Genomic DNA, 25,730 nt, shown 5'->3' with positions numbered 1-25,730 from the left:
ATTCATGTCCGGGTCACAGAGTCTGGCTTCTTCACACCTGGGAGAGGGTGCCTTGGCACTCCTGACTTAGGGCTATAACCTAGAAAGGCTTTTCCCACCTAAGCAGGTCCCACACTGACTAGGACAGCATAAATGGCTCCACACTCTGCTGAAATGCACTTTTGCTAACTGAACAGGCCAGGAAAACATGTTTTTTGATTACCCATTTCTGTGGTAGTAGCTGTGTGAATGCTCTCACTTCCAGGAAAGTGACATACATTCATATCCCCTTTAGAAATGAGTCTAGCTCAGGCTGTGTCAATGTTCTCTATAAGCTTGCAAGATTAGATAAAATGTCCAGTTACACCTGGAGGTTTTGTCTATGTGTATGTGTGTAGATGTAGGGGCTGTGTGCACATTAATGCTGGTCTTCACTGAGTCCAGAGGGCACTAGCTCTCAGAGAGTTAGAGTTGCAGATGGTTGTGAGCTGCCATGTGGGAGCTGGGAACCAAACTCATGTCCTCTCCCCACGTCTTACAAGGATCAGTAAGTGCTCTTGACATCTGAGCCATCTCTCCATCCCCTAACCTTCAAAAAATGTTAAGGCTGACTTGGCTGTTTGGTTATGAATGAAAAACTGCTGAATACAACACTTTAAAGGCATCCTCACAGGACCCAGAACAAAAACCAGACATAGGACAAGCAAAAAACCCCAAAGATATAGGACATAGGAAAAGACATCCAGTCCACATGGCTCCCTGACCCTATAGTGTTAAGTGTTCTGGGATAATACTGCATTCACTTTCCTGTGACATTCTTAATTGTTAATTTTCTATTATGGCACTGGGGATCAAACCCAGGACTTGTGTAAGCCAGGCCCATGCTGCACCACTGAGCAACACTGCCAGCCTCATCGGAGGGCTATTATATTCAAGTATCTGTTACATGCTCCGACTTTCCAATCATGTAGTTTTAGTAACTGACTATCAACCCCCCAGTTCATTGCCTCCCTTATTTCTAGAGCATAAGAATTTGAAAGCAGAAGTTCACAGGTCAGGTTTAGACTGGGTGAACGATTTGCCTGTTTGGTGCCAAGGAAATGGAGCGAAGCTGGGTGCCGCAGATGAGGGAACAGGGTACATGGCTGAAGCTTAGCTTTCACCTCAGCTGCTGCTGCTTTTCCTTTTTTATTCCTTTCTCACACATTGCATCCTGACCTCAGTTTCCCCTCTCTCCACTCCTCCCAGTGCCCCCTACCCTCCCTCTCCTCCAGCTCCACTCCTCCATGTCCCTTCAAAGAAGCAGCTCTCCCAGGGATATCAACCGAAGAACATTACACATTACAATAAGACAAGGCACAAACCCTCATATCGAGGGTGGATGAGACAGCTCAGTAGGAGGAAAAGAGTCCCAAAAGCAGGCAGAAGCATTAGAGACTCCCACTGTTCAGGGGTCTGTTTCGTGTAGCTCCTGGCTTAGCTCCGGATTGGATCTATGGCAACCAACCCTCAACCCAGGAAAGCCTGGAACTGCTGTCCATGCTCCACGGCTACCCCTTCCTCAGGGCTAGCTTCGTCAAGCTGCCATCAACCACCCCATCTTCTCTCTTTCTCCTGCCTGCCTTAGCTCTGAGGAAGAAAAACACTAGACAGCTTTATTATTTTAAAACTAGCCAGATTGCACAACTGCTGGGTGCTGAAATCTCTTTCCCTAATCTTATCAGCTAACCCATATCAGCGGGTCTATATCAGCCAGCCTCCAGCCAGGTTGGAGGCTGCCAGTTCTAGCTATCCCAAGATCTTACATGGTTGTTCGTGCTTCTCGTTCCAAAGCTTGGCTGAAAGAGCCTCTCTCCTTCTCTCATCCAGTCTCTTCCTCTTGGGACCCAGAAATCCTACCTTTACCCTCTACCCTTCACTCAGCAATTGTCATTTACCTTCTTTATTGACACAATCAAGAACCAATCAGGGGATCCGCACCTCCCCCTACAGGAGTCCCACAAGAACACCAAGCTATACAATCATAACAGATACTCAGAGGACATAGGTCAGACCCATAAGGCTTTCCAATAATCACTTCAGCATCCGTGAGTGACTATGAGCCCTGCTTAATTGATTCTGTGGGAGGTGTTCTCATGGTGACCTCAACCTCTCTGGCTCCTACAATCCTTCCTCACCCACTGCTTCAGGGTTTCCAGAGCTCCACCTCGAGTTTGGCTGTGGGTCCCTGCATCTGCTCCCATTGGCTACCCGACAAAGCCCCTCTGCTTCTTCTATGGCATACTTAGTGGCAAAGCTTTGGAAGAAGAACCTGAACTACATTCATTGGCATTTCTAGGAAACTCTGGAATTCAGAAAGGTAGGATGGCAGCTTGCTGTAACCTAACAGCAGACAACCATTTTGGTGTGCACCTGAAGACAGTAACTTGAGTTCAGAGTTGCCCCTTGCTCTTTGAGACAGGACTCTCATTGGCCAGGAACTTGCCAAGTCAGCTAGGCTGGCCGACCAGTGAGCTCTAGAGATTTGTCCACCTCAACCTCTCCACTTGTAGGACTGCAAACTCAGGCTACCATGTCTGGCTTTTCATAAGTGAGTTATGGGAGGGACCTTGGCTTCTCATACTACCAGTGCAGCACTTTGCTGAGTCATCTCCGCAGCCACCCCAGTGTGTTTTTCATACGTTCCTGACTCTTTCTTACTCTGAAGCCAAAGGCCATGTCTCCGGTTCCTTTAAAATCCCAGCAAGTTCCAGCCTCTGTCGTTTTGCTGCAGCTCTGGAGACCTCAGAGCTGTGAGCACGTCATTACTCTGAGGGGGTAATCACCCATTGCTAGCCATAAGCTTAAAGATCAGGGGACATTTAACATGCAATAAGGTCAATGTGATGGCCACACAGGACACAGTGTTCTGAAGGGAAACGGGAAGCTCTATATCCTCACGAGGAAGTCACTTACCTCATGGCCTGACTTAGTCTCACAAGTGAGCAGCATTGGAAGTGGAAACCAAGACTTGAGACAGAGTAGCTTAAGTTTAAAAATATCAGAGCAAACTAGGCTGAGCCAGCCTTTGTCGGAAGCAACTCTTTCAAACACTATATAGGCAATAGGAAGAAAAATAAACCATGCATGGTGAGGCCTTCATGACAGGCCCCAGTCAGTAGGCAGAGTCAACACCTACACTGAGCCTGTGGTGAGCGGCTGGCAGAGGCCCTGGCTCCCCTCCCCCACCACCCCTCCCATTTGTTCCTCTTTCCTTCTTCTTTCTCTCCCTGGTTCCATTCTTTCTATCTACGCTGACATGTCCTCTTCCCAAGGATTACAAAGAACTAATTGAGAGAGAATTACATTAGAATAGAAAGGTCTCTCCACACTAGAGTAAGTGACCTTTAAAAAATATATAACCTAATTTTACACTTCAATGACGTCAAAACCATTTCCAATTCAAAGTAGAAATTTAATTCAATTAAAGATCAAACATAACAGGTGTTTACACTTATCTAAATATTTGATCCGCTAATAAATATTATTTTCCTCACCACTATGCATTTATTTTTAGATATTCAAAAACTTAACTGTTAATTTCCCCATGAAAAAGAAAGCAGAGAACTAATGTTTAGCTCCCACCCTCAACCCAAAGCAGCTCACTGCCAGGTCAGAGGGTGCATCTCTCCTTTGTCTGTGGCCACAGGCAGCAAGGCAGAAGACATGGCTTGTCGTATATATGGATCTGCTGCCATGGTCTCCCACATGAAGAACCATTTTGCAGAGTCATCGAGAGGTGACTGTATTGGCTTTCTTCATGTTACGCACTCCCTTGTTTAATGACTCTTTAGAATCTGTTTCCATCAGGCAGCTGTCTAAATAACACTCAGTACATTTATTACTTAACTCTTCTACCAGTCCATTTACATGAGAATATGTGATTATGAACTATAGAATTACTTACTAAATATTATGTTACAATATGATTTATTGACCTAAACATTATGTATTTTGTTAGAGGGGCTCGTGTAGTGGAGATATTATGTCATTGAGGCTGGCCTTGAACCCCTGACCCTGGTACCTCCATCCCCATGTGCTAGGATCACAGGTGTGTACCAGCACACTTGGCCCATACATTGGTTTTGAAGGCACTGCATATACTTGTGTGTATTACAAAAAATTTCAAATGATCAGATATTCCAAATCTGGATGAATATAGCATGCTCAGTGGTTATACACGACGATTTTGAGACTGCCATGTTGTCATTGTACCGTATACACCAGAAGCAAGCTGAGTTACGAGAACTAATCAGACTCAGATGGTCACCAAGGTGGATTTGGGTAAGGGATTTCAAAATACAATAGGAAAGCTACCACAAACACCCTTGCAGCATGTTTTTTCCTGTTGATTCTACTGTAATATATGACACAAATACACAGGATTAATAGCGAAAGGGACTAATGTCTGAACAAGCAAACATCTAACAGTTGGAAAAAAGGGGAAAACTAACGCAGCCTGCCATGAAGTCAGGAAGGAACAGAAAAAAAATCTCTTGAATGATTTAACCTCTCTCTCTCTCTCTCTCTCTCTCTCTCTCTCTCTCTCTCTCTCTCTCTCTCTCTGTGTGTGTGTGTGTGTGTGTGTGTGCATGTGTGTATATGTATGAGAGAGAGAGGGACAGACAGACAGACAGACAGACAGTCAGACAGAGATTGGTGTGTGGGTAGGGAGAGCATGCATGTGCCTGGAGGCTAGAGGAGTAGGTCATTGTCTTTTATCTGCCTTATTCTCCTGAGACAGGGTCACTTACTGAGCCTGGAGCTCTCTGGTACCCAGTAAGCCCCAGTGCTCCCCCTGTCTCAGCTCCCCACAGTACTGTAGTTACATGCTTGTGAACTCCTCCCTGGCATTTTACAAGGGTGGTAGGCATTTGAACTGGTGCCCTTACCCACCAAGCCATTTCTCCAGCTCTAAATCTTCCATAATAGAAATTTTTCTGCAAACTTTTCCTCTGTGGGTCTCAGACTCTCACTACATTAGGTCGGTTCCAACCCAAAGATTTTATTTCCACATTTTGTTGTTGTTTAAAGGAAAGACACTTGCAAATGTGGTCCCATGAGGTTCTGACTAGGTGTGCAGTAGTTCACACTAGCAGCTAGATCCAGCTAAAGCCTCCCCAGCTTCTCTGGGCCCAAGTGTTCATTTTCTTAAAGAATCAGATGAACATGAGGACAGTGTGGTAGACTTTCTTAGTGTGACCTCTGACCTCACATGCCTGGTATTGTGTTTGCAGAGCCAGAGCACACTGGCATATTGTATGAGGGGTGTGTGTGTGTGTGTGTGTGTGTGTGTGTGTGTTGCCTGCACCTTCATGGTCGCATGGCACTTGAGTGAATTTCTAGTTTGTCCTGATAAAATGAGCACACAGCATTTATCTATTCAGCCAATCCTAGCCCACTTGTTCTCTTTCCCAAGGAAAAGCAGGCATTATACCCCTACATTATTTTAGAAGCAAAATGTTACCCCTGTATCACTGAGCTGTACTACGCATTTGCTCTAGGCTCTTGCACAAGGGAGCCTCCTGTTCACAGACACCTCTCTCCCTTGGCTCCTCTTCTGTGACACGAGCTGCAAACTGCAGTATCCATGCAGACTTCCTATTCGTGACACAGTTTCAGTTTTCTTTTGTCTGTAGTCTTCAGTCCATGAATTAACTGAACTGTGACAGTCACAACTTTCAGGGAACTGTCTCATTCTTAAGACATTAGTAACTCTGTGCAATTTCTTTGTGGCCAAGGTGTGTTCCCAGGGAAAAGCTGAACTAGCTGAGAGATGGATGTGTTGACTGATAACACCAACAGACAGTCGGCAGACCTGGAGGACACACAGACATAGAACAAACACTCTTTTGTCTATGTGGATCTAGACAAATGACAGTGAAAACATTACTCAGAGCCTGCAACAGGGGTGCTTCTGTAAGCCTGACTGAAACCTGATTGCGTGTGTTGCCAATATGTCCTTAAATGATGCTATTTGGCTTGTCTGTGAAGGACATTTTAAAGGAAAACGAGGGTAGTACATGCTTCCTCCAGAAGTGGTGGGGACCATAGAATCAAGAGATGGACATATTTTCTGAACTCTTGATTCCTGATTTGATATGTCCACTCCACACAATTAAAGTCTATGGAAGAATGTAAAAATAAAAGGGCTGTATTCTGCAAGCGTTAAGTCCCTGCTTCCCCAACATTTTTTGATCATCACCTGATAACAATCATTACAAGTAAAAATGTATGTACTTGAAATGAGGAGTGCGTTCCTAAGCAGAGCTATGAGCAAATAGCGAATTATGCCTCAGACCTCAGGTGGGTTAAATAAATACTTTGCATTATAAGCAGATGTTCTTGAATAGACATACATGCCATCCACTGTCAGCATTGCTGTGTATGTCCTCCAATGGGAGTCCTCTCCATCTCCCTACACTCCGTTCTTCAATATATAGCTCCATTTTAGGGGGAAATCTGAATGTGAGTGTTCACCTCTGACCAGGCACTCTGAAGACGTCCTTTTATATTCAGAAATGCTTGTTCAGCCACCAGAACAAAGGGGAAGGTGGCCATGAATGCTTGTGTGGTTTGGTAGCGGGGCCACCTGTTATGTCCATGGCAGCCTTTGCTTTTGAGAGGAGCCCTGGCTAGGAGATGCCCAGAGGCCGGCCGGCCAGGGCTAGACGTTGCTCTGCTGCAGCAGAAGGCTCCTCAGCTCACGCTCCCTCTGGTCCTCTTGCCTGTACTGCTCTTCAAGCTTCTGTTTCTCAGAGTCCGCACAGTAGAAGGTACAATCCGGGCTCTTCCGGATCTGCTCGAACTGACTGAAATCAGCCACATACTTTCCATTTTTGGAGAGAGAAACCACAGGCACAAACTCAAAGCCCCAGTAGATCTCCTCTGGGATGTAAGATGTTCGGCTCTGGCAGACTGCGCTGGTGGATTCCACAGTGGCATTGAGAAGCACCACCAGTTCAAACTCCTTTTCCTTTAGGTTCTGGGGTGTGAGGTCCCGCAGAGGGCTTGTCTCATCCAACACGTGGTAGAAGGTCATGGGCAGGATGAGGAAGGGACTCTCGGAAGAGGAATCCACGTGGAATTTGACAGTGGCCTGGTTGAGGAGAATTCGCTCTCCCTCTTTGGTGACATGTGTCTGCAGAAGTTTTCCAGAGAGTTGGCACTGAATCAAGAGACTCTTCCTCATGTTGGCCACCTGGATGACCAGACACAGCTTTCCATTCTGCTTGCTGATGACTGCACAGTGGCTGAACTTAATGGTCTCAGCTCGCTTTTTGGGTCTTGCAATTTTGGCCAGGAAGGTCCCTGTAATGAAGATCTCAATCAAGGTGGTGATGACCAGTTGGGCAACCAAGAGGAAGATAGCATGGGGACACTCCTCTGTGATGGAACGGACCCCATAGCCAATAGTAGTCTGTGATTCCAAGGAAAAGAGGAATGCTCCTGTGAGAGAATCTACTTTCATAATGCAGGGTGTATGGTTAGAATTAGATTCCCCAAGTTCTAAGTCACCATGGATAAAAGCTATGGCGTAGTAGACCACACCAAACAGAAACCAGGTCATCACAAAGGTGGCAGCAAATAGGGTGAGCTTATATCGCCACTTCATGTCAATGACGGTTGTCCACAAGTCCTGGAGGTAGAGCAAATAGATTCCATCTACCTTATCAATTCTCACATTGCTGTGTCCACTCTTCGACATGACTCGGGGTCGGTGGGCCTTGAGTCCAACTCCATTGGTATGCTTCACCAGTGGAGCACTGGACATGCCAATGTGAATGGCATCCATCTTTGGACCACCTAAAGAAATAACAAAGAAAGATGTGACTTACAACCTTTGTGGTATGATGTCAAGAAAGTAGAAAAGGCCAGAGCAGAATCCTTTTGTTACAGTTTGGTGTTAATCTCCTACCACATGCGATAACTATAATCTATTACCATGTGCAATAAGACTAAATATACAGTTGTCCCTTGATGTTTCAGTTAGTTTTAATCGTCAATTCAGCATCATCTAAAATCACGTGGAGAGAAGAGTTTCAGTGAGGGATTGTCTGGATCAAGTGGCTAGTGGGTGTGTCTATGGTAGATTTTTATGATTCCTTCAGCTGAGGTAGGAGGAACCATGCGCTGTAAGTGGAACTCAGGAGTCAGGGGATCCTGGCTCTAAAGCTGACTGCCTCTCCCAAGAGTAGAGAGTGGGCTAAGCAGCCATGTATTCCAGGCTCTGCTTCTCCAGTATAGATGTGATGGAACCGGCTGTATCAGGCTCCTGTCTCTGTGACTTCCTCCCCATGACGAACTGGGATCCAATTTTGAGTTAAAATAAGCCCTTTCTTCATTTAATTGTTTCCCACATAAAAGATTTATGTGCATGTATGTGTGTTGGGAAGGACTCAGACTCCACAGAGCTAGAAGAGCTACACGTAATTGTGACTGCCTGACTTGGATGCTGGGAACTGGGTCCTCTGTAAGAGCAGTAAGCTATTTTAACTTCTGAACCAACCAGCTCTCCAGAATCCCCCTAAGTTGTTTTTGACAGGCTATTTTAATATAGCAGCAGGAAGTAAAACTGAGGCAGTTTCCAGGGACTCCCTGTTTCTAGGGCACCCTATGGATACAAAACCCTGCTGTGAACCATGATTCCTATATGAAAATGACAAACTGTCTACATGCAATCTGTGCATATTATTCTCAGTACTTTAAACTATCTCCAGATCATTTATTGAACTTAGCATGGTGTGCATAACACATGGTGAAGTAGTACAGTGCTGTCTGCTTGGGGGATAATTATCAGAACAATGTCTGCATATGTCCAGGGCACGTGCAACCCTACCAGTATCTTCATCCCTCAATAGCTCCAGCCTACAGCTAGAGAACTCAGGAGGTCGAGGGAACACTGGGTGGTAAGGAAGGAAGCAGAACTGTGGAAGGCAGGCTAGCAGATGTGAACTGGAGCCATGGGAGCAGCCGAGTAAGGGCCCAGAGGTTTGAAAGAGCTAGCGTGGATGAAATTCTTGACTCTGCAGCTGACTGTCTATGTGACGCAGCACAAACTTTTAGCTTTTCTAGACATCATCTCCTTAATTTTTAACTGGGAGTAAGTCCTTTATGCCTGTGTGGGTTTTTACCCCATCCTCAGTACCAACCTCTGTCTTTGTTTGCTTTTTGTTGCTTGGATAAAACACTGATGGAAAGCAACTTTGGGAAGAAAGAGTTTATTTCATCTTACAGGCCACAAGCCTTTGTGAGGGAAGTCAGGGCAGGAAGTTAAGGCAGGAACTGAAGCGGAGGCCATGGAGGGACTCTGTTTATTGGCTTGCTTCCTCTGGCTTGCTCAGCTACCTTTCTTTCTTTCTTTCTTTCTTTCTTTCTTTCTTTCTTTCTTTCTTTCTTTCTTATTTATTTATTGGATATTTTATTTACATTTCAAATGGTATCCCTTTTCCTGATTCTGCCCCCCCCCAGAAACCCTCTATCCTATCCTCCCCTCCTCCTGCTTTTCTGAGGGTGTACCCCCACCCACCCACCCACTCCCGCCTCTCTGCCCTTGAATTCCCCTACACTGGAGCATCTAGCCTTCACGGGACCAAGGACCTCTTCTCCCATTGATGCCCAACAAGGCCATCCTCTGCTACATATACATCTGGAGTCATGGGTTTCTCCATGTGTACTCCTTGGTTGGTGGTTTAGAACTCTGGTTGGTTGATATTGTTGTTCCTCCTATGGGGTTGCAAACCCCTTCAGCTCCTTCAGTCCTTTCTCTAAATCCTCCATTGGGGACCCTTCATTTCTTATACAGCTCAGACCCACCTGCTAGAGGATGACGCTGCCCACAGTGGGCTGGTCCTCCAACATAAACCATCAATCAATAAAATGTCCGATAGACCTCCCTACAGTGGGTCTGGTGGAGGCAGGCCTCAGTCAGAGATTGCCCCTTTCCAGGTAATTCCGTTTCCGTTATATAAAGAACTGTGACAGTCCTACTCCTCAGGGTTTCCTGATGATTAAATTAGCACCTTCACAAAGCCTCCTTCTAAAAACAAAATGAGGAGTTATTCTTCTCTTGATGATACCAGAAGTTATATGCAAATGCCTTACAAAAATGTTACTAGCATTTGCATACAGTCAGCTTTAATGATTTATCATGATAATATTTATTTAAAACTTGCTTGGCCAGATCCAGAACTGATCTTACATATGAAAGTATATATGTCAGATTGCCTACTCATAAAATAGTTTGGGTATAGCAATATTACCCCAAGTTTTCAGAGACAAAGCAGTATCGATGCATATTTAGACCTCCCTTTTAACTTACATATGTTGGAGCAAGTTCATTTGCTACCCTCGTCCAAGTGAATAACTTAGCATCTATGGTTTCTCCTGTTTCTGATGACATTTAGGAAATGGCCAATTATCAAGTAACTAAAGCCCTACTAGTAGCAAGTAATTAAACTGTCTTAAGATCTCCATTGCTGTGCAGGTTAGGGTTAGACAAGTGCTACCAATGTCATTTTAGGTGTGATATTTAGGTACACACACAATTCTGCTCTATTCTTTAGATCAAAATAGAACCAGCTGGAGGAGTCTATTTTAAGAACAAATGAAAGGATATGTAGTGAAGAAATCTAATGCAGTCGCAGGAAAGAAACAAACCTACGGAGAAGTAGCTCTGGGCTCCCCGCTCAGCCCCAGGGAACACTTTGCCCTGCCTGGGTAGCCAGCAGCTGCGGAAGAGCTGGCTGCAAGGCTGCAGAGCATCTTATAGCACCTGCCTGCTGACAGAGACAGATGACTCCCACATTCCTCAGAACTCTACCTGACTGGCATGGTTTTTCCCTACCTCATTGGTATTTTAAGAATGGGGGGATCCCTTTTGAAAAACAATAAATGGATATGCAGTGTCTTATGATTCAGGCACTTATCTTTCTGGTAGAGGGACATTACAACAATTAAATTCATTTTAGAATGAATGCAGGCAAATCCCTTCATGGAAACAAGGGTCCCCGTTGAAGGCCAGTTCCTGCTCAGGATGTAAAATGGAGCCACAGGCCATCAAATCTTCGTGTTTCATTATGTACACTCCTTGAAATGGCCCTTTTAATTTTTTTTTTCTTGGAAAGACACGTTTTTGTTCTCATTGAAAAGGGAGGCCATAAGTTACTTAGAGCTTCAACTTCTTGAAGCTAATTTACACTTCCTAGGATCTATTCCTTAGAGCCAGGACATCGCAGGGAGTGTGGAAGTCCCTTCTTGTGCCCGGACCATACTCTTTAGTTCATAATGAGGAAGAAAGTAACCCCATTAAGGTTTGGAAAGGGCCTGCCATGCTGAATGCAGAGGCAAGCTGTGACAGGAGCGCTGCCAAAGGCCAGCACAGCTTACATGCAAGCGGTCGCCTGAGCTTAAGGAGAAAGACAGAGGAAAGAGAGAGGCTGGGGAACATGCATGCCACTCAGTCCACTAAATCCAAAACAAGGGCTCAAGTTTTTCCAGGACCAGTGAAGCATGAGTGTCCTGCACACAGAAGAGGCGCTTCTTCCTGTACAGCACTCTCCAGATCTGGGGACTGTGGCCTTGTTCCCTGGAAACAAGGCCGTGGGGCTTCTGTGTCTCCCTCCTGTTTCTCCCTCGCTCTTGCTGGGGAGTTGAACTGGCTTGGGGTGAACCGTGTGCCTTCCTGTTTCTGATAAGCTCTGGCTGCAAGCCTGAGCACCTGGCTTTGGGATCCATGCAAGAGCAGTGCCTCCTCTGAGCAATCAGGGCTTGGGACTTTGTGGCCTCTGCAAGTGCATGGCTCAAAATCTCTCTGAGGGAGAAACAACAGCTAAGGGAAGGTCTCAGGGTAGACACCTCCTCTCTCCTCCAACCCCTGCCCCCAGGCTATAACCCTCTGCCCTCCATGCCCTTTACTACCTGGTCACTCACTCTGTAGGTCAGGAATCTTCTGCAGGGCAAGTGGCACGTCCTCGCTCCCCTTCACCCACCTGGCTACCATGGGGCTCTGCTATGGCCTGAAAGAAAGAGGGATAGACATGTGCTATTCACAGGTAGATCGGAGAGGACCCAGCCAGCCTGGCCCCTGAGGATTCCTTCAAAGCACTGGGTGTGGCATTTACCTTTGAATCCCTGGCCATCTGGCAAGATGCCCAGAACGGGCTAAATGGCCAAGAATTTTTAAGAATGAAACCCAGTTGCTACCACCACAGCCCTCGCTAGGAATCCAGCCCCTGGAGGGAGCTCATTGGCAAAAGGCGCTGGAGAGAAGGGTCAACCCACCCCCACCAAGGCTGTAGTGATCCAAGCAGGAGACAGGAAGGGGAAGTGCAGAGGAAATAAACAGCACACACAAGAGGGGAAGAGTCCGGAATAGTCCCACTGCCTGTGGAGATGCATTGCTACGCTTGAGTCACACAGTTAGGTAAAAGGGGCTGTCAACACCATCTTACAAAATGACAGGGACTCCATGACTAGACTCCAAAATGACTAGAGACTTGGGGGAGGTAGGGAAGGTTCAGCTGGAGAGCCAAAGGAGGACGAAGCTGCAAAAGCTGAGGGAGGCACACCAGTGTTCTTCCCAGTGCACCCCCAAGGCTGAGGGAGGCACACCAGTGTTCTTCTCAGTGCACCCCCAAGGCTGAGGGAGGCACACCAGTGTTCTTCTCAGTGCACCCCCAAGGCTGAGGGAGGCATACCAGTGTTCTTCCGAACACCCTCCACCCCCGTTATCCTGTGCTCTGTGAGATCTGATCTAAATGTAAGGAGCTTATTTTTATTCTTTTTTGAAATTCATTCTCTCTCTCTCTCTCCCTCCATCCATCTCTCTCTCTCTCTCTCTTTCTCTCTCTCTGTGTGTGTTTGTAATTTACTAATCATTTATCAACCAGTTAACAATTGCGTGTCCTTTTCCTATCTTTTATCTACTATCTATAATCTATGTGTCACTTTAACAGCATCTATCAAACAACTGATTAACCTACTATCTGTGTATCGTCTATTACCTGGCTACCCAGGCTCTGCATCTAGCCACTTTGCCTGTCTTACATTCTTCTCTATCAGCCTTTGCACTTTTTGTCTGTCTCAGGTTTGAGTGCTTCAGATTGCATATCAGTCCTCTATTACTGGTTTATGATTACCACATTCTTCCTCTCAGCCCCATCAGCCTCACAGACACCAGATCTCAGTGGATCCACTGCATGGCTGGAGCACAGGTCTTTGCGCATTGCTCTGCTAAGCCCAGGAATCTGCCTTACACACACCAGTTCTGCTGTTTGGCTCATTGGCTTCTACACTTCAGAATATGACTTTACTCTAGTTCCTCAGCAGCCTTCTTTCAAGAAGTGAACGTCTTGGGGATGGAGAAAGAGATGCCTCAGTGGTTGCAAAAGTGCTGCTATTGCAAAAGACCTAAGTTTGATTCCCAGCATCCACAAGTGGATCACAGCCGTCTGTAACTCCAGTTTCAGGGGTTGGATCCCCAGTTCTGGCCTCCATGGGTGCTGCGTACATGTGGTGCACATAAACTCACACATACACATTACCTAAATACATGACCTTTAAAAAAAGGAATCTGCTTCTTGCACTCCTATTTTATAGGCTTTTATGTTATTGCCTTTGGTTTTTATTCACCTCCACTCAGTGCTTCTACAATCCACATGGCTTATCTTCTAAAGTGTTAAGGGACATCCATAGTTTTCTACAAGCTAATTATGGGTGAGCTGATAATGGGCTTTTGTGAGGCACCTCTTTTAATCCTGCAGAGAGGCACCACTCCATGGAAACCACTCGCAGGGTTGGTCTCTAGGAAGAACATTCTGCTTCCCCTGCTGTTCGTGCTGCTGAAGCTTCCGGTTGGGATTATAATTCTCAGAAGTATGATGCCTTCACTGAAGTCCTTGAAAATATTTAAAGATTTATTTTTTTATTTTATGTGAGTACACTGCAGCTTTACAGATGGTTGTGAGTCTTCATGTGGTTGTTGGGAATTGAATTTTAGGACCTCTGTTTGCTCCGATCACTCTGGTCAACTCTGCTTGCTCAGTCCCTGCTCACTCAGGCCCAAAGATTATACACAAGTACACTGTAGCTGACTTCTGACACACCAGAAGAGGGCGTCAGGTCTCATTATGGGTGGCTGTGACCCACAATGTGGTTGCTGGGATTTGAACTCAGGACCTTCGGAAGAGCAGTCAGTGCTCTTACCCGCTGAGTCATCTTGCCAGCCCCCCTTGAAAATATTTAAAAGAGAAGTCAGGATTGTCCTTTCCTACTTGTAGCCAAGAAAGACACAGGACATGAATTTGTTTAGCATTTGCTCTGTGGTACACCATTTGTTTTCTGAAGATAAAAGAAAGAATAAAGTCCAGTTTGGGAATGAACCTATACAGCAGGCACACCGTGGAAGGCACTTGGCTGTAAGAAGAGCAGAGGAGGGCTGCTCTTGCAGTGCTGGGAACGAGCAGGGTGGCAGGAAGTGGAAGAAAAAAATCTTCTAACAGAGAGATGGGTCCCTTGTGAGAATGGAGGATCTGGAAGGAGGCAGAATACTGGGCTTATCCTTTGCTGAAAGTAAACAACCGGGAAGCTGTGGCCAATTAGAGGAAACATGTAATGGGCAGGAAGCATCCAAAGTGCGGGCTAGACACATAAAGTGCAGAAGATGAGGAGAGATTAAAGTAATGTAGTAATACACAACCAAGCTGGAAAGCCCTGGGTAATAGTAGTGGCTGGTAGAATCCACACAGCTAATACAACACTCACATGGAGCCATGCCTCAGCCATGAGCTTGCCACATGGACCTTTACTAGGAATCACTGCAGTTCTCCAACGGGAGCACTACCACATATGCTTAAAGAAGGGCTGTGGAGAAGTGACTCATTCAGGCTCCCAACGCTGAGTTCTGGGCTCCTTGAGCCACACCTACTAGCCTGACAGGGCTCTGGGTGCAGGCCTCAGAGCCACATGGAAGATTCGAAGCCCAACATGTCTAATGGGATCCTATGTGACACTGCTGCTCTGGGGGCATGCACTGTTTCCACTATAGTGTGATGTACAGGCTTCCACGTGACACTACCGCTCTGGGGCATGCGCAGTTTCCACTGCCATAGTGTGATGTACAGGCTCCCACGTGACACTACTGTTCTGGGCCATACGTTGTTTTTACTGCCATAGTGTGATGTACAGCTCCATTTCTTTAGGATACACTTTGCTCACACTGCCCCCTCTAAGCATCCTGAATAATACTGTTGCCCAGGTGTTGAACGAGCTTGCATATTTCTTCAAGCACATCCAACTCCTCTATTCTTGTAGGTAAAATGCCACTCCCAGTGCCCAGAACCAGGGACGAGGCTTTTAATATCTAGTCAAAACTGTGACATATTTATATCTATTTTACAGATATTAATAAGTCATATAGGTCATGGAGCATAGATATATTATCAAATATATAACAAAAACATAAATGTTATAAAATTTATATTAAATATATATCATATTAGCTATTTGTGCAGTACCAGTAACTCTAAAATTAATCTACACTAATTGTATAAATGTTTTATTTATATTTTGTGTTAAATATGTACTTTACTATAATATAAATAACTCTAGAAAAAATAAGTACAAAGATATTTTTAACTCTCACAACAAATTTCACCCATTATTTTTGCTAGCCCACTCCTATTTACACAGTGCCTTTTGTTCTCAAAAATAGAATCTTCCACCTGCCATAGATACTTTCTTAAAAAAATAGATTCATTTAGGAATCATTTTTCTCCTCCTGGTTAGCACAGCTTTAGGACTTTCTAAAAGCTTGAAATTAATTCTTATTGAATTTTGTAAGTTTTCTCTGTTTTTATCCTGGGAAAACATCATGTTGTGTTCTATGGCAGACAAACAAGATGGCAGGAAAAAAATGCATGTTTCCCCTTATGTGAGTGCAGTGTCTTGCTTTTCCAGGTGTCTACTGTCCCTGTCCCATGTATTCTCAACGGGCTGGGAGGGGTGGGGAATGAGACTGGAATCACTTCATATCTTTCTTTTCTGGACTAACAAAACTCAAAGGCTCTGACTTAAACTCTGACAAGAGTTTAACCTCTTGTTGATATGAAAAGCTTGGAGACCTTTCTTGGACACCAGCTATTTCTGACATACTGGTATTTTTGATGACCTACAAGCCCAAAGATTATGTAGATTAGATTTCATGTTAAGTAGACACAGGATTAAATTTTAAGTAGGTAAAAAAGTGCTTAACAAGAATTTGTTCAAGGTTCATTGAGCTCAGAGGGTTTCTAAGTAATCAAAAATAAACCCAGCCAGGCTTACTGTCCTTTGGACCCTGTGACGGACCACACAAACACATCAGGGGACCTTTACTATAGCCTTGGATCAAATTCTTCTCCCCCTTCAAAGCCACCTCCCATTCAGGTCAAGCCTGTTTGAGTTCTGAACCCAGCTCTCCAATTCACCAATATGGGGCAGGGCACCCGTGGCCTTGCCCACGCGTACCAGCTATATTCACAAGCTAGTTGTCCGTGCTCTGTGCACGTAGAGCTGCATCAGACTTTGGTTACTATGTGTGTTTGGATATGGATTCCTGTTATTACCACTTTTCTGCTGGATCTTGTAAAGGATCCTTACCTAGGCCTGCCCCTTTGAACTGCTTCCTGTGACTTTTCTGCCCCATGAACTGTGAGTGGCAGTGGCTCACCACGCCTAAGCGGAGGCACTGAACTCATACAGGGTCTCATCCCTCGGATGCTCTAGTTCCTCCTTATTCTGGGGCAGGGGAGGAGGAGGAAGATGCCCAGAGCTGGACCACAACAGAGGGCAACTGCTAACTTGTACCAGGTGAGAGGATGCTTGTGTGAGTCATGGAGGTTTTGGAGTTCTGAGTTCCAGAGAAAGTCTGCTGAAAACTGGAACCAGAGAAGCCCTGACTATGATTTGGTATTAGGATTGTATGCTAGTCTAAATGATATGGAATTTAAAGGAATGACATTAAAAACTCTGAAATAGTCATGTGAACTCCAAATGCTAGTCTAGGATGAAAACTTGGAGTACAAAAATAATCTAAGTCTAACCAAACTTCAGTAGGAAGAGAGATGTGTCTGATGTGCTTCTGACTGAATCATCTCAAAGTCAGCCCTTAAATACAAGGTGCAGGGTGGCTCTTCAGAACACGGTGCATGGGTGGCCCACCCCTCTGTTCCAGCCTTCCTTTGATCTGTGGATCTGTTGGCTTGGTGATCTATAATCTCATAGACAGACTGACTGTCCTGGGCCATTATTTTTATGATACTGATAGCTTTGGTTTCAGAAAGCAGACATTTCAAAGCAACTTCACTTTTTATTCCATCCTTCTCTTTACCAGTTGAAGAAAAACAAATCTATTTTTTAAATTAGGATCTTAAGATGGGAGGGATTAAATAACTTATGCATATAGAGAGAGCCAGTAGACAGAAGATATTAGCCAGAGAACCAGGTCTGTCAGCCTCTGGCACTGGCCTCCTCTGTCAGCCTCTGGCACTGGTCTCCTAGTTACACTGCTACTACAAGGACACGGTGACACTTGTCTTCTCCGGGTGTCTCATGATGAAAATCAGACAGGATGATAGTGCTCATCAGAGAGTAAACAGTCTTCCCCTCCAGTTCATAGATCATCTTCTGCCATATCTAACCAGACACTGTTATTACCCCACCCTAGTTCATTGATCATCTTCTGCCATATCTAACCAGACACTGCTATTATCCCCCCCACCCCAGTTCATTGATCATCTTCTGCCATATCTAACCAGACACTGCTATTATCCCATATTCCAGGTGATGAAGACTCGAGCTAGGTGTCTCTGAACACTCTGACTCCTGGAGGGGTCTAGAAGAAGGGTAATGTCTGTGGAGCCAGACGTCCCAAGGTCTAAGCCCCTATGTGATAATGCTTGTCTTGCAAGTCTTGAGGTCACACTTAGAGAATAGTTACAGAGAATATGGAGAATACAGGAAGCTGATGAGGTTCACTGTACTGCCAGGAAATTACAGTTGTTCTGGACACATTCTCGGAGAACAGAACTCAAGTGGACTCTCTTAGCAAATAAGGAACCACACCAACAAAGCACTCGAGAGACTGGTGAGGGCACACTCAACTGAAAATCACTCCAAGTCCCTCCCTTGTGCAGCAACATCCGCTATGGCTCCACACTGTTTATGGAGGCCTCCCCCGCAGAGATGGGATGGTTGGAACCATCTGGCTCAAGCACGACTCAGGCAAAGGACCGTTAAAGGCATTTGTAGGAGACCGGCTACGTTGTTTTGCAGGTTATTTCCTGTGCCACAGGAGCATGCTTGGAATCCCTCATACCACACCTGAGCACAAATGTTCAGCATAGATGTGCCCTTTGGAAGCACTCTAGGGACTGCTCTCATCTGGTTTACACTGAACAACTCTAAAAGAGAATACAAGCGTGTGAATGATTTGTTGAAAATTCCTCACCCAGCAACTAACTAGCTTAGGGCTGGAATGTAATTGGGATTCTCAGGCATTTCATGAGCAGATGTCACTCCTGGTTAACATGAAGTGTCTTGAGACATTGAGCTACCCACCTTACTGGATTCTGAAGATAGGAGACCCTGAGGAGAATATATCCCTCCACTGCAATATCAGCCCCCCTTGAGGATCTCATCAGAAGTCCAGGGTGGTGGCTCCCACCTCTGAGCCAATAAGCCCAAACTTCTGGGGGTGCTTTCCAAGAACTCAAGTCTTAAACTCAGTTTCCCAAAAGATTGCAAGGGCAGCTTAGTGACTTGGAGACACTTAATCTTTACCCAGTTACACACAGGGAAAGCTGAAGATGTTCCTTCAGTGACTAATCCTCAGTTTCACACACCATGTGACCCTGTCAGGAACCCATTTGCCTCTGTGGTCAATTATTTAGCCACCATCTTATGTCTCTGTTCCACTATTATTCTTTCAAATTCCATTAGTACTTTTTTTTTTAAGTCCTTTTCCATCCTTAAATGTGGTTTGCATAGTTAAACCTTATTTCTCGGTGTAGATTCCTTCTCATTTTTTTTTCATTCCAGAGAACATCAACCTTTCCTCTCCCCAGCAAGGACAAATGTAAACAGATACTAGGTTCGGCAGAGACTAATTCTCCATGGCAAAGAATTCGGATCTGAGTGCTACAGTAGTCAGAGCTTGCATTTGCTGCATACTTTGTAAAGATGGTTTAATTTTAGGCTCTGTATTTACAGGAGAGCTAGCTAGCCCAAATAAAACATTATACATCTGTCTATTGTCATGAGTGACCAGCTTCAGCTCAACATTCTTCCTTAATAACAGCGGACTTTCTTACGGACTAAGAATGCACAGCAGCTAAAGGCAAGTGGAAATCTCCTTTGGTTTACCGCCCTCAGTCTAGCATGCTCCAACATGCGAAGAACGTGGATAATAAGCATATTCTCCCCCTTAAACACAGTGTGGCTTGGTTGTGCATTGCTGAGATAAAGCAGGAAAATTTATGTCTTGGGAACTGGAAAAGAAGGCAAAGGGTGTTTGTATTAACTTTCCTAAATGCACTACCCAAAATGTTCACCTTGGGGAAGGTGTTTCTCCAGGAAGCTAACACAGGCTCACTTGCTGCTCCTGTCTAGATCAATTCAGAGAAGAAGGTGGATTAACAGGGCTTTGTGCGATGCAGGAAGGAGAAACAGAGCCGTGGGGATTGTGTGGTGGAGTAAGTCAGAGAGGAAGCATCTGGTTTTACAGACAGCCCAGGAAGGGAAACAAGTATTTTATATATCGCATGTTTTACTTAATCAAACTGCAAACTGGGTGTAGACAGAGCTTGTGAGGAGGAAGCTGGCAAGCGTGAATCCAACCGGGAGGGTTTCCTTTAATTCCCATCTTCCTATGATGCAAGGGGTGGAGGGGGTGTTTGAGCGGGCAATACTCTCTTCTCACCATCTGTTCTTATATAACATATATATGCAACCCTTCAGATTGAATTCCCTAAACAAATCTCCCTCATGAAGTCACTGTGTGGAAACCTTTCACCACCCAAAAGTGCCTATTTCACTCTAAGGTGACCAAGGCAAAGGCAGCTCCTTGTTAAATGTAGCATCTTATTCTTCTGGCCTTATGACACTTTTTCTTTTAAAGAAGGCAAAATAGAATGTGATTGTGATCTGAGTGACTAAGTGGTGAGGAATGAATCTCAGTGTGATTCACCTGTCGCTGGGGATGGAGTTCCTCTCCTTGTGGGTTTTCCTGGTCTTTCTTATCCTAATGGGAATTGTACACCAGACAAAGGAAATGACTGACTCTTGCTTGGTTTGGAACCAAGTTATTCAATAGCAGGACCCGGGTCAAAATGTTTCACAATCCAGTCTCACTCTTAGTCCATGCTTTGACCACATGTCTGTGATACAGAAACTGGAGCTCTCAGGTCTTGGGAGAGCATCGGACATACCAGCAGCCTAACATGGAGGACAACACAGTGCAAGGACCTGGACTATGTCTGAGTCGTCTGCTTCTTGAACACGTGCTCACATGTGATCTCCAACGATGGGTGCCTTCTAATTTCTAAATACCTTCATGTTAAATCAGAATCTTAGCCCTTTGGCAGTTAGCTAATCTCCATCAGTAAACAGGGAAATACAACACACTAAAGCCATCTGTATTTTATTAGCTGCAGAGTGGATGGCTCAATTTTGGTTGTATTAGGGTTGCCAGATATGATACAAGATGGTCAATTTGAATTTCAGACAGATAGCAAATACTTTTTATTATAATTATGGTGACATTTAATAATTAATATTTAATAATATTCATATACTAAAATTATTCCTTGTTGATCTAAAATGTTTTTATATGTATTCTCTATATATGTGCCATGTAGAGACATACAGATAGCACTGTCATCTCATTTTTATTTGATAAATCTGTTATTCTTTAGGGAAGAACAAAGTTATGATCCAAAGCAGACTAGAAGTCCAAAACACATAAAGACAAGGTTTTACGCATAGTGTTCTTAGAACAGCTTGTTGGTACTAGGAACTCTAAAAGCAAATGCAGGCATTGTGGCTCCGTGGGGTAGGTCCCGCCTTTTCCTCCATGATTCTTAGAAACACTCTGTAAGCTGCTAATCAAGACTTCTCTTTTGTTTGCTTGAGGGAGAGCAAGCATGCACCACCATGTCAGGCTTGTGATGTGCCAAGGACTGAATCCAGGACTTGGCTCATGCTATTTGAACATTCTACCAACTGAGGCATGCTCCCTAGTCCTGGTCTCATTTTCAACAAATCAGTTCGGGGATTCTGTAGTATGGTCTTTTTTTTTTTTTTTTTTTTTTTTTTTTTTGAGGACTGCTTGAGAGAGCAAGGATTGCTGATGCAGACAATGCCAGCCAATTGGGAACTGCTGTTTAGAAGAGATACTCTCTCTTGGGACCAATGGGGTGTGGTGGAGGGTATTAGAAGAGCTTGCAGCAGCAGTCAGACAAGCTTGCCTCAGTGTTGTTTTCTTACCTGCTCCCTGCCGGAGTCTGTGCTGTTGATTCCCCACCACTCCCAGAGTCTGTGTCAATGCTTTTCTGCCACCTCACCTCCAACCCCCAAGGGCAAGTAGGGTTGGGCAGCCGGCAGGCAGTCCAGGGCACAAGCAGCATCACACCATTGCTATTAAAACACTGACCTTACAGTTTTGCAAGTCATTATACTTCCTTTCCAGTTATCACGTAAAAGCTGTTGTTCTGAGGTACAGTGAACAGAAGTATACATTTAATATCTCTGGGAAGCCAGCACAGTAGCAGTGACCTGTCTATGGCTGTTACTATGACAGGGTCATGGTTGGAGCTAATACAGTTATGGTTTGATGTACCAACTGAGGGTACATCAAGACTCAAGAGTACAAGAAGACAGAGCCTCTACGGGGAAGTCACTGAAAATTAACAGCCCCCCTTTCTCCTCTCATCTGAGGCACTTGGCTCTCCTCAGTTCTCCAGGCATGGTGGATCTGGATTCAAATTAAGCCTATACATTCTAAATGCAATAATTACAATAATGTTAACCAGCCAACCTAGTCCAGCCTTCTCAATCTACTTTCCTCAAAAGCACAGTCAGTCATCTACTATTTTATGTTCTTTTATAATTATAGCAGGATTCCTTAATAATTTAAATCACACTTAAGGAGTTAGATCAGTAAGTAAAGGCACTTGCTATAGACTGTGACAATCTGAGTTCAGTTCATGGGACCCACATGGTAGGGGGAGACAACCAGCTCCTGCCAGTTGTCCTCTGAGCGCCACACATGTGCCATGGCAGGAACACATGTACACACACACACACACACACACACACACACACACACACACATGCACACACACACACTACAGGTAGCAAAAAACACCTTATAAATAAGTAAATCACAATCAACCCCCTTCCAACGTGACACACACTGATGTTAAGCATGGATACCATCAGCATCCACGCAGTTGGAATGAAACCCAAGAGAGGCAATCCAACATTCTCCTCTCTAGAATGCTTGGTACCCTTCCTTCTGACATGGAAACAAAGGAGAAAATGGCAGGAAACAGCTGAGCTACATAAGCCAACTGTACTCTTCATAGTGTTACGTGGTATTTCTAAGAACTGAGGAGCTGGCGTTTTAGTTAACATGCCACATGGTGCCACCCAGGTGTGGATCACCATGGCTGCAGCAAAGCTCTCCCCAGGAAGGAGAAGGCCTGTTCCTGTGGGGTGCCCATTCACATGGCTCTGTTACTCACAAACCTTCCAGTGCCTCCCACTGTACCTTTATAAGCCAAGCCTGCTGCTCGGCCCAAGCTCAGGCTCACTCTGGAGCTTTACTTTCTCTAGGATGGAGCCTGGCTTGCCTCTTCCAAAACAGATCAGTGCCCTCAGGGCTCCATGTCTGGGAACACTTGATTCTGTCTCAAATGTTCTCCTTTCTTCTCTTGTTGGCTCATCCCACCGTTCCTTCAGAAGTCAGGTTGAGCATAACATCCTCTGTACTTAAAGACACACTGAGAACCTCTTCAGAGTCATTGTGTACAGAAGGACAGAGTACCCTATTATTCCAGGACAGAGTACTCTATTCCTATCGACATTAGCTGTGTGACTTTGGACAGATTCTTAACCCTCGAGACTTAGTGTCCTTGAGTACAGAATGGAGTTAATGATAATTCCTGTACTCCAGAGATGGTGAGAAGTTAAAATCCACCTGTCTATCAAGAATCACATGAGAATTGACTGTTACAACTCACAATAAATGAAACACACAAAAGGAAATTACATTTACAGAGTAAGAGCAGAGAATTCTATTCTGGGTCTGCAAAGTCCTCGAAAGTTCACAAGAACCATCATCTACAGCATCTAGAAACACACAGACCAAGACACATGACAGGCTGAAAAGACGCTTCAGTTCTTCACTCTTTGTTCATCTAAAGCAAGAATTTATTGTGTACCTACTATGTGCTGGATGTTGCTACATGAGACCCAGCAGTGAATATAAGCCACTTTGTCTTTGGTTTTCTATAGCTTAGAAAGGGACAGGGAAGTTAAATGGCAATTCAAAGGTGTCCAAGGGTAAGCTAGGGAGGGAGTCAAGGCCAGAAGATGGAACATGGACATATGGTGTGTTCTTGTCCAGGATTCCTGGAAGGTTCCCTCAAGAAGTAAAGAAACAGAAGAACTTCAAGTTGGGTGAACATTGACCGTCCGTGGCAAAGACCCTGGTAGATGGAGCTTGGTGCCTTTCAGAAGGGAAGGTGGATATTAAGGAGGGGAGGGTGCATAGGTGAGAGCAGGGAGAGTTGGGGCCTTGTGGGCTCTTTGAAAACTGCCACATCTTTGTCTCAGGAGAATGGGGGTCTTCCTCGGGTTTTATTCCAAGAAAAGATAAGATCTAACCTGCTTTCTAGATGATTGTTTTTGACACCATGGAGAATGGCCTGGCAAACCTGGATGCTGACAATCTATTTAATTAGCACATCCAGTAATCCAAGATGAAATGTCTCATGTACAGACCAGGGTGTTGCTAGATGCTTGAGAGAAGTGGAAAACTGTAAGCTGTGGGTTCCCTGTAGAGTCAACATGTGGCTGGGGCACAGACAGGAGGGAAAGGAGGCCTTCAGAGACGATGTGATAGATTCTCAGTCTCATTATGTGGCCTCAAACTCACAAGGTGGCCCAGGCTAGATTTAAGTTGTGGTAATCCCCCTGCCTCTGCACTGCCATACTCCCATGCTGGGATAACAGGTATGCATCAATATGTCCTTTGAAAGACACAAGAATGCACAGTTCTCTCTCTCTCTCTCTCTCTCTCTCTCTCTCTCTCTCTCTCTCTCTCTCTCTCTCTCTCTCTGTCTGTCTGTCTGTCTGTCTTTCCAGGTAAGTTTAAAGTGAGATGGCTTTAAGATGCCAACATCGCTCATTTCTTCAAAGGAAACACAAATAGAAAGGATTTCCAATCAGATTTTCCACTTTATGCCGTTAATCTGAAAATTCAATTTCCCCAGCTCATTCTCAGGCTGTCCAGATATTACTGTAAATAGATGTACTTACAGTGTCCAGCTGAGAAACTTTCCACACTCTGCCATAGCCAAGTCTGTGGAGTCATTTACTCTCAGCCATGTCCCAGTTGCTCAAATCCAGGAGCCTGGTTTGCAATGAGCAGTGAAGACTATTCTCTTATGTTAGCTCTAGGCTCCATCTAATTGGCTGAAGGGCTTGTTCTTGGCCCAGAGGGGTTGCTGATAAAGCAGAATCCTGCTTGCTGCCCTTGCTCAGGCAGGTCCAGTTACTCCAGAGCCCTTTCTGCCTCTTGCAAACTCCTATTCATTCCTCATAGTCCAGCTGAGACATCAGCTCTGATTCTTGGCAGACTTTCTCTTGTTTCTCTCCTTTGCCAGCAACTCCTGACAACTTCCCCTGCTGCTGCAAAACTATGACCTGGAATGTGCCTTTTACACTAAAAGACGGCTTCTGGAGGGATGGGGTCTAGTTCATCATGTATGTGTGTATGTATATGTATGTATATGTGTGTGTGTGTGTGTGTGTGTGTGTGTAATGTGCCTTTTACACTAAAAGATGGCTTCTGGAGGAGATGGAGTCTAGTTCATCGTGTGTGTGTGTGTGTGTGTGTGTGTGTGTGTGGAATGTGCCTTTTACACTAAAATACGGCTTCTGGAGGGATGGGTTTAGTTCATCATGTATGTATGTATGTATGTATATGTGTGTGTGTATATATATATGTGTGTGTGTGTGTGTGTCTGTGTGTATGTCTGTGTGTTTCTCTGTGTGTCTGTGTGTATGTATGTGTGTGTCTGAGTGTATGTATGTGTCTATGTGTATGTGTGTCTGTCTGTCTGTATCTTGTGCATGTATGTGTGCTTGTGTGTGTATGTGTGTATGAGTCTGTGTATGTGTGTCTGTTTGTGTGTGTATCTGAGTGTATGTATGTGTCTCTGTGTGTCTGTGTGTATGTATGGGCTTGTGTGTGTATGTGTATGCATGTGTATATGTCTGTCTGTGTGTGCCTGTGTCTCCCTACACACAACCAAACAGGAAACAGGAAGGAGCCTGAGTGGCCATTGAGTGGATGACTCCTCATTTCTCCTGGGGGTGAAATAGTCACTAGTACTACCCTCAAACATACAAAAGATACATAGTCCATCCCATAAATTTGACACAGAGAG

General features: G+C 44.9%; 1 protein-coding gene across 10 annotated transcripts in view; it reads right to left on the bottom strand.

Annotated features, from left to right (window-relative positions):
• Positions 1–5,003: 5,003 nt before the first annotated feature.
• Kcnj15 (potassium inwardly rectifying channel subfamily J member 15) overlaps positions 5,004–25,730 on the bottom strand; it is a 43,036-nt gene continuing 22,309 nt past the window's right edge. For 3 of the 10 annotated variants that reach the window (XM_031364499.1, XM_031364501.1, XM_031364500.1), the window contains 2 exons: positions 11,950–12,035; positions 5,004–7,824 (listed from right to left, as the gene is read on the bottom strand). In XM_031364499.1, the coding sequence (XP_031220359.1) occupies positions 6,686–7,824; positions 11,950–12,019 (1,209 nt within the window). In that variant the 5' untranslated portion in view covers positions 12,020–12,035 and the 3' untranslated portion in view covers positions 5,004–6,685. Of the gene's footprint in view, positions 7,825–11,937; positions 12,036–12,140; positions 12,247–24,597; positions 24,766–25,730 lie in introns of those variants that run through there. The other 7 variants (XM_031364505.1, XM_031364507.1, XM_031364509.1 and 4 more) reach the window with 5 other exon arrangements.

Source organism: Mastomys coucha, unplaced genomic scaffold (genome assembly GCF_008632895.1).
Source record: "Mastomys coucha isolate ucsf_1 unplaced genomic scaffold, UCSF_Mcou_1 pScaffold12, whole genome shotgun sequence".
Lineage (NCBI taxonomy): Eukaryota > Metazoa > Chordata > Mammalia > Rodentia > Muridae > Mastomys > Mastomys coucha.
Note: the sequence above shows the minus strand (reverse complement) of the source record. Positions and strands in the feature narration are given on the sequence as shown.